Source organism: Larus michahellis, chromosome 7 (assembly GCF_964199755.1).
Source record: "Larus michahellis chromosome 7, bLarMic1.1, whole genome shotgun sequence".
Lineage (NCBI taxonomy): Eukaryota > Metazoa > Chordata > Aves > Charadriiformes > Laridae > Larus > Larus michahellis.
Window position 1 is genome coordinate 41,714,076 of NC_133902.1, and position 9,797 is coordinate 41,723,872.

Consider the following 9,797-nt stretch of genomic DNA (forward strand, 5'->3'; position numbering starts at 1 on the left):
ATTGATTTTTTAAATTTTATTCTGTGTTTCCAAGGCTTTTCAATCCAAACTTTAAAGTGTTCAGACAACAAATGAAAGGTTTATAAACATTCTGTAAACTCAGTGCCAGCACAAGAGTTCATATTGACAAAAAAACCCCAATCAGGCTGTAACAATGATTTGCATACACTTAACATTACATCCCCTAGAGTCAGGAATTATTACTATGAACTCTGCTTTTTTGATGCTGTTTTTAAACATAAAAAAGCAATATTCCAGAATTGATTAATATTAAAGAGAAGATATTGACAAGCTATATACTAACCTGTCCCAGCCCAGGCATACCTCCTCCAAGTCGCAGAAGTCTATCCATATTTCTAAAAAAACAGAAACAAAGGAAAAACGTTCCCAAGCTCTGAAGTGTTTACTAAATTGCTATCTATATAATTCACCTTCAGTCACTCAGTATGTCAAAAATATTGGTGGTAATTACAACACAACATCAGACTTCCTGTTAATTAACACCACATATTAATTCAAGAAGCTGTCTTCCATGCTAATTAACAGACCTTGTTTTATTGCTTTGGTTTTGGGTTATCCCCATTTCTGAAGACAAGCACTCTTGTCAAACTTTTCAAAACTTTCCTATCATTCAGTTAATTGGGAGATTTTTGTTGCTTAAGAACAGCACCTACATCCAGGAAGTGCCTAAAACTTATTAGATATACAATCAAGTTTACTCCAATTTGTTCAGAAAGCATCAATAAAAATGTGAAAGTAAGGATTTTAGCATCCTCATTAGTAAGTTCTGCGCTAATTAACTTACAGCTTGTCAGTTATCATCAAAACTACATGTGAAAGACACTGAGCAGATTATGGATCTCTGAATTAGCATCAAAAGCTTTTTTTTTAATGAACTCATTATACTAAAAGAAATACTGTAAAGTAAACATTTAATGTGTATATAGTTAGAACACTAGTGACAGTGCAGTCATTTAATACATTCCCAGTGTTGCATGTGCCGTTGCTTTAGTGTAAGATTATTCCAATCAATGTAACTAACTTGTTACCTCAAAAAAAAAAAAAACTTCTCTTTCTCTATCTTGCAACTTTCAAATGAGTGATCTCCAGGAATAAAAATTGTTAAGGTGCCCGACTAAAAAAAAAATTACACTGATGTTTGTCTGCAGTTTATTCACTTTCTATTGTTGAAAAGCAAACTAATATTTAATTGTGGGTATCTAAGTAAGGGTTCCGTCCCAACTGTAACAGACTTTTATCTTGTTTACTTGGCTTTTTCAACTACTTAGCTTTATACAACAAAACTATGTGATAAAATAAACAAAAACTACTGAATATTACTTTTTAAACAGCTGCTTTCAGCAAATCAAGCCAGTTACAAGGCTTACAGAAATTAGTAAATTTTACTGGCTTATTTTATTTGTGAAGTAGAAGATACAAAGTAAAGCATCAGACACTATGATCATAATTGCACCAGTTTTAATACATTATGAAGCCTGTTCAGGTGCTCTAATAGCAATTGAGAACAGCAAGTAATGACATTTCCAAAATACATTCATCCTCAAAATGTTACATTACTTGTAAGAAAATTATATACGTAATTCCAATACACTGCATTAACAATACTTATTCAAGAACCTTCTTTTAAAATTAATTATGCAACGGAACTTTGAACTTACCATGAAAAATAGATTTGCTTTGTATATTAAAAATAAAAGTCTTTATGTTGAAGGTAAATGTCATCTCATTATTCCTTCAGAAATTTGTTAATATTTTTACTGGCTAGATACTAACAGGCTTTATTTCAGTTTAAGTTTAAAACAAGTATTTTAAGCTTCTCGTTAACACACAGGGAGGCAGCATTTAAGGCTAACAGTGGACAAGATTATCTAACTCCTACTTTAATCATGTATGGAATTTTACCAATTTCAGACACATGGATCAGTAACACTTGCTCTATTTGTTAATTTCACTTTCCTAGTTTAATGCTCTAGCAAGCTATTAGTTTGTTGACTCACTACCTTGACTCTGTAGAATGTGCAAACCCAACAACTGCAGCCTCAACTACGAATAAGTACTTTCTTAAAGCTACCTTGTCACTATATGAATTAATATGAAGTTTATTAAAGGTCAATGGTTATGTTTTTCTTTTCAGAAAGTCATTGAAACCAAGCTTCTTTATTACAGGCAAAGGCTGCACACAAAGTGTATACAGTTTTCTATCCTGAACTACAATAAATTCCAAATCAATTTGTAGGATTTCCACAGAAAGGTTAAGTTGCCATTTAAAGGTATTATGTAAGCACACGGTAAATGGCTCCAATAAAGCAGTCACGAGTACAAATTAACGCCAACTCCATTTCATTTTACCCCTTTGTGGTAGGTACTCCTCCATTGAAACCCACAATGATTCATCTTTCATGACACTAGTGAGGGCTGAAGAGTAGCTGAGAAGTAGATTAAAACTACCAAAATTATGATTTTAATCAATCACGGTTGTACATTTATTTTAAGAAACTCTTAGTCTCTACAACTGGTAATCCTAAAACTGGCCTCTCCTACAACTACAGCAGCTTCCATAAGGTGATGAGATACATTACCTATGTACATTTAAGAAATAATATTGAATAACAAATCTTATACCTATTAACATTTCACTTTAGCAAGTGAAAAACAATAGTTTTTTTCTAGATCATTAATATTTTCTTTACGTAATTTATTCCAGTTTCTAACCCAACAGAATAGTACATCATTTATAGAAGCACATTTTGCTGTATTAAAGTTGGATTAGACTGATTAGTTACACAAACTCATTACTGATCAGCATAACTTTCCAGGTTTGGAACAACAAAATCTCATTGTCTTACAGAACTGGAGGGATATAACACTTCCCACCTAACTATCACAGACTAGCCACCAAACTGAAGATGTTCAGATTCTCAAGATGATAGCACAGGAAGAAAATCTCCACAATCCACTTCTAGATGCACCACAAATTATTTCACTAGCTCCATGGCTCTGGTTAGAGTTTTGGCAACTAATACTTTACTTTCTTATTTGTAAATGGAATTGTTTTAGTAGGTTATAGTATATTTAGACCTAAACATATTTGTTCATAAACTTCTGAAGAATTTAGGTTAGCGATCCAAATTAAAACTAATTTTAATTTTTGTTAATCCACTGTGACCAAATATTATTTCAGCCATAGATCTGCTTACGAAATAATGCTTTTGTAAACCTTAAAACAGCTTGAGCAAAATTTTTAGACCTTAATTAAGATAACTTCAGCACTTACAAACAAAGCAAATATGCATTTCTAACCTGGTGCTCAGCAAGGGGTGATCGCAGAACAAACTCAGCAGCGGCTCCCACTTTCTGACTATAAAGATGATGCCAGTAGGTCTCTTTCCTATAGAAGGAAATAGAAAGCAGGGGAAGGGCAGAAACCCAGTAAAATTTAGAAACAGTACCACATGTAAAAAGAAGTATTACATTGATGACATACAAAAGGACAAAGCACCATTGACGAATAACCAAAAGAACACTTTTTTTGTTTTTTGGCTTGTATCATATAATCCCTGGAAGTGGTACATGCCATGTCTTGCTCAAGTATCTGTAACACTGAAAGAAGTTTCCAAGTTTCTCAAAATGACATGGAAGACTAAAGTACTTTAATAACCTGTTTAAACAACTTACAGCATATCAGTAATTTAAAATGCTGTTAGAAACTGAAACTATGGTCCTTTATTACTATTGTAGAAGATTTTGCCATAGCTAAGATGACTTAACCACAAAGGCAACGAGCAGTCTGCAAGTACGGATGGTTTTCTTGTCTATTTCTGCAGGAGCAGTTGGTGTGACTGGGAAAGTCTGAGGCCTTTAGGTTTGCCTGAATTCAAGTTGAGAAAGAATGCTTCACATTCAGTTTAGGAGTTAAAAGTCGTGTTGTTTTCCTCCCAGAGAACACTGCCCACTAATTGCATCCACTCAATCATTTGTAGTGTAGTGTTTTAAAACCGATCTGTGAAATGATCTGTGGCCACGATCCGATAGACATTTTTTTCAATGTCAATGTTAACATAAGGAGCAGTGGGGAAGCTGCTGCTGCTGCTTACCAACTTGATGCTGCTTTCTCAGTACTGCCAGGACAGCCATTTGTGTAGCCTTGCAGTAAACTGATAGGCTAACAAAAACGTTGGTTTTAACCCTGTTCGCTTCTCTGAAAGGATTCACACTGCATCCCAGAAACAGTTGTCTTGGCATAACAGAAAAAGAGGTCTTCTAACGCTAGTCCAGACTCCAGAAGACATTTATGTCAAATCATTCTTTAAGCTAAAGCTGCCCAAAGAATGTCTTTGGCATTTTTGGTTGTGTTTTTTGGTTTTTTTGTTTGTTTTAAGTAACTGAAGTTATTTAACAGATACCCTTCTGAACCTTATCTCAAAGAAGTCCTGTTTCGGCTGGGATAGAGTTAATTTTCTTACTAGCAGACGATATAGTGCTATGTTTTGGATTTAGGATGAGAATAATGTTGATAACACACTAATATTTTAGTTACTATCATTATATATCAATATATTATATTATTATAGTTACCTCATACTAGTATGAGAAGTCAGCAGCTTCTCATACTGGCCTGCCATCAAGAATATGAGGGGCACCTAAGAAGCTGGGAGGGGACACAGCCAGGACAGCTGAACCAGACTGGCCACAAGGATATTCCATACCATATGACATCATGCTCAGCACATAAACTGGGGGAGCTGGCCAGGAGGCGGGGGTGGAAATTGCTGCTTGGGAACTGGCTGGGCATCAATTACTGGGTGGTGAGCAATTGCATTGTGCATCACTCATTTTGTATATCCTATTATTATTTTCTCTTCGATTGCTGTCCTATTAAATTGTGTTTATCTCAACCCTCAATTTTTCCTTTTTTTTTTTTTTCCTGATTCTTCTCCCCATCCCACTGAGGGGGGCAGAGAAGCGAGTGAGTGGCTGCGTGGTCCTAGTTGCCAACTGGGGTTAAACCACAACAGAAGAGCAAAGGAAGATGTCTTAATCTTCCTGGAAAGTTAGAGGAGAAAGAACAAGTCAGAGTTCCTCAGTGCTGACAGGTTGGGGTGGATTTCCACTAACAAGTCAAAAGAAGAGCTGCTACATTTCTGCCAGCTTCGCACAAGGAAATGGTCCAGGAGAGATCAGATGAGACAGGACCACAACAGCCAGCAGTTATAATAGCACAGGCTGCAACAGAACTGCCACCAGTTCACAAGCGGACTTCAGAGTTACAACCCAATTCACTTTTAGCCACCCAGGGATCTTGCATTCCCTTTAACCACCTCCTACAGCGATATTAAAGAAACAGATCTCTGTGAGATCCCTGGGGGAGGCACACCACGTGGTAACTTATAGTTGAGAATTTTTCCCCTTGCTGCTGCAAAGTGCAAAAGGCCAGTTTTGATTACACACTTGCCTGTTGTTTTTTCCCCTATATACATACACACACATACATATAAACTTACAAATATATAAAAAACAGAGAAAAGTAAACAAACAGTTCACAGTAAATCTCACCTCCTTTCCTTCCAAGGTCAGCAAAAAGTATTTGGTAATATTTCCTTCTGTCTGCAAGGAAGAGTTAACAGTCTCTGTTTAAGTGAAGCTTTAAGGAAGTGAGTACACATATCATATATCCATACCGGAAAATTGCAGGCAGACAGTTATAATCTATAATCATAATGAATTTGTATTTTGGTGCACTGCAGGATTTGGATGACGTGCACTCATCGAGATCAATGTGATCACTGATGGCTTCAAAAAAGTTAAGTAACTTCTCTGCTTGTGTATGTCCTTGATTGAAACACATCAGCTAAAAAACCTCAGATGGTATTCAAAAAACCCAAACCTCCATCATTGTAATTTTCTTTTAACTGTCCTGGCCTCAAAAGGGAAAAAATCTGTCATTATTAATAATGCAGTGGAAGTATACATAGAGCATCTCAGAACTGATCTGAAAAAGGAATTTTTTTTAAAAACTCACGTCTAGTATTTGTTCATAATACTACTGTAATAATTGGCAAGAGTTGTCCCTTTGGAGAGCTCTGGTTCACCATTCAATTGTTGGTTATTACTTTCAAGTAATAATGTTGACTCAAATGTTAACTTAAATGCTGACTTCTAATAATGAAGTTTTTCCTTAGGTAACATAGGGATGAAATTATATAAATACATTATACAGAAATGCATATATACATGTGGGTATAAATCAATAGCTACTGTGCTTATACTTGGCATGTTTCAGCACGTATTTTGAAGTCGAATTGAAATAGTGTCTTAAATTACTGTATCCCTTTGCATGAGACACATGAGTTTCACACTACAGTGCACTATTTTTATCTAGCATTAACACTCTATGATGCAATCCCTCAACGAAAGAGGGTTCTCCTGGACTGACAACTTTTGAGTTGGTAAAAAAAAAATTTAAAAAAAATAATCAAAATTACCTTCAACATACATGGAAGAGAAAACACTGGCTACTAAACTGCCCTATTAGTGGGGAGAGTATCAGGTTAGACTCAGGTCTACTCACTCCACACTTTGCAGTTTGTACACTGAGTGATTTCATGCAAATAATTTCATTTTTAGTAACTCAGTTTCTCCACCTGAGACTACATACTAAGCTTTGTATAAGCACTTCCAGATCTCCTGTTGAGAAGTTCCACATAGCAGATGAATCAACAATTTTATTAACAGCAGCTAAAACATGGTTTAAGGTCTTGCTGCGACTATAACAATTTCAACTTCACTAGGGATGATAAAAAGCTACGAAGGTAAATTAGTGGGTGGGAGGAATTCTATCTTCCTATAGATTTTGTATGAAAAGAGGAAAGAAAAAAAAAAAGATTACCATCAGTTCTCAGTAATCTGTTCATTAAAGCTAAAGATTAACCATGCCATGAACGAATGCACTCTCAGTAGTGCAAGTCCACAGCTACATAACTATTTTGCTTCCATAATGTGCTCAGCTATGTAAACCCAATGTTTCTCGACTGTAAAGACCTGAATCTCAATAGACCTGAGCTGGACTAGAAAGTAGGCAGGTTAGCTTCTCAGAGTCTGCTTTCTGATCTCTGGAAGCACAGCAAATCTAATTCTACCACATTCATTGCTGAACTGGAGTTACTAAAGTAACTCAGACACAAGCAGACTACTCTAAAGCTACTTAATGTTATCCCCACCAAACTTACAGATAAGGGAAGATTCATTAACAAATCACATCACCACAGAAACCCACAAAATTAATTTTAATTTTATGCTATATATAAAATAATGAGTTTCTCTGAAATCTGCAGAAGGGGAGGGGGTACACGCATAACTGCTGTGGAACTGTTCCCCGCCCCCCAACTCCAGCAAGTACTCATCACACTGGTTCTCTGTTACTCAGAGTATCCTAACTACCTGTCCTTTCCCATCATCCCAGACATTAGGAGGTAGCTGTAGCTACTATTAGTATACACTCCACAATGCCTGTCATGATTGACTCAATTCACAGAAAGTTTACAAACCTATCGATATCTTGGTATTATTTAACCTTAATTTTGAAGTATGCTCTAACTTCTCATTTTCTTAACCATAGATATCAAGTCAATATCCCTGATGTTAGAACAGCTGATGGAATGCAAACTTCCCATTAAGCTATGGGCAAAACCTAGTTGCTCAAAGTCACGGCTAAGTGATACAGAAGCAATTCATTTGCAAGCCAATTTCTGAATTTCTTTACAAACACAAATCTTCCTCGTCTCCATAACACAAGCTCACAAACAGTGCTCTTCTCAGCAGAATCCTCTTCCAAACGCGTTCCCTATATCTGAGGCATACAGCACACATGGGGGTAAAACCTTTAAAATTAATATAAACTTCTGAGACTTTTCAGCTTGCCTAGTACCTTTTCAACCATATATAGCTTTCAAATACATTTGCATAAAACTTTTAAAAAAAAAGTCAATCTCGATCCTTGTTGTTTTCCTAGTTTTCTACAGTGTACCAGAAACATGTAAACTTTAAGAGATGACATCAGTACACACTCAGATTATCAACTGTTTACAATTATCTAACTATACCACACAAACTTGTCCTGAAAACGATTAAGTTTGCTGCACACTAGAAACAGCACTGTTACTTTTTATTATCACTCCTTTCCTACTTAATTCTGCTTCCTCATTCCTGACACGGATTAAAGATTTCTTCTCCTTCACACATCCCAGCCGGCGCTTTGCCCTAGCTTCCTTCTCCCTCCATAATAAACTCGAGCCGGGCACTGCTGGCGATCGCAGCAGTGCTTCACTCCAGAAGCAGCAGCAGCCGCGTTTCAATCCGTGAAGTCTCTCTGAGGGGAAACAGACTGCTGCTACCCGCAGAACAGACTGGCGCTGGGAGGCACCGCCTGCGACACTCGGTGCCCGGCCAACGGCCCCAAGCCAGGCGCTGCCGAAGGGAAACGGGGCGGCTGCTCTCGGCCGGGAAGGCGGCAGGGCCGCTCCGGGCCCGTGAGGCGCCGAAACCCAGGCTGCCCGCTCCAGCGGCCGGCTCCCCCCTGCGCCGCTCCCCCGGGCCCGGCCACCTCCTCGCCCCCACTGTCGGCGGCCCCGCCGCGGCCCGAAAGCGTCCAAACTTTCTTCAGGCACAACCAGCACAAACTCGGCCAGACACCGCCGACCTGTCGGGGCCCAGCGCGCTCCCCGCCCGGGCCAGTGCCCCACGGGGAGAAAGCCACCCCCACAGGGCTACCAGCCCTGCCCGGGGAAGCGACGGCGCCGCTCCCGTTCCCACTACCCGCCTCCCTGCCCGGCGCTCGGGCCCACTCCAGGCGGGCCCCACTCGCGCCGCCACGGAGAGGCCGCCCCACGCCGCAGCAAGGCCCCCAGGGGCGGCGTAGGGTCTCCGATGGTCCCCACGAGGAGGGCGGCCGCCCCACCAGACCCTCACCTGCGGTCAGAACCCTCCCCGGCCGCGCCGCCTCAGCCTGGGCCGCCGTGAATCAGCCGGATTTCATTCAAACCGAGTCCGCCCAGGCCTCGGCGAGGACTTCCCGGTTCAAAGGGCACGCGGCGGGGCCTTCCGGTCCCGCAGCCCGGGAAGGGGCGGGGGGGGGGCTGGGAGCTATGGCAACGGCGCGTGCCGCCGGCGGGTCCGCGCTTGGTGCTGGCGCTTGGGAGCTGCCGCGGCCATTAAACCGTCCTCTGCCCCGGCCGCTGTAGCCGTCGGCCTTCCTCGGGGAGGCGGAGCAAGAAAAGAGGCCTCTCCTGGGCATCACAGGGGCGCGTAGCCGCAGCCGGCCGCGGCGGTCCCCGGCGGTCCCCGGCCCACCCGTGCAGGCCAGCCCCAGGGACGGCGACACCCGAGGGGGAAGTTGTGGCCGGCCTGAGGCCTGCGGCTACTGAGAGCCTGGCGGTCGTAGTGAGAAGGGGCCTGAGAAGCCCCTGAGGCAGCAGGATGCTCTGGTCCCACCTGCGTTGTCCATTGTGCTTGCTGGAATGTGCACTAACAAATCCATTAGCTGTTGCAGTTACTTTTCTTTTGGGCGCAGAGACCTTCAGAGGGATGCTGTCTTAAGCGGCGCAGAGTGGAAAGTGGTACATGCTGAACTGAAACGCTTAAATGGTTTTGCTGCAAAGTGTTGTGGGTTAACTTTTTCCGTAGCACAGAATCAAATTGCAGCTGAATGGCGCCTGTGCTCAAATAACTAGACAATAAGATGGCAGAAAAATCAACGAATATGTCATAAAATCAATAAAAGA

At 40.7% G+C, this 9,797-nt stretch overlaps 1 protein-coding gene across 2 annotated transcripts in view; it reads right to left on the minus strand.

The window, feature by feature from the left end:
- The window catches only part of PSMD14 (proteasome 26S subunit, non-ATPase 14), a 49,091-nt gene extending 39,552 nt beyond the window's left edge, over positions 1-9,539 (minus strand). The window contains exons 1-4 of one of the 2 annotated variants that reach the window (XM_074594549.1): positions 8,986-9,539; positions 5,575-5,625; positions 3,322-3,409; positions 305-356 (exon numbers count right to left, since the gene is read on the minus strand). In XM_074594549.1, the coding sequence (XP_074450650.1) occupies positions 305-352 (48 nt within the window). In that variant the 5' untranslated portion in view covers positions 353-356; positions 3,322-3,409; positions 5,575-5,625; positions 8,986-9,539. The remainder of the gene's footprint in view (positions 1-304; positions 357-3,321; positions 3,410-5,574; positions 5,626-8,985) is intronic. The other variant, XM_074594550.1, reaches the window with a different exon arrangement.
- Between the last annotated feature and the right edge of the window lie 258 nt (positions 9,540-9,797).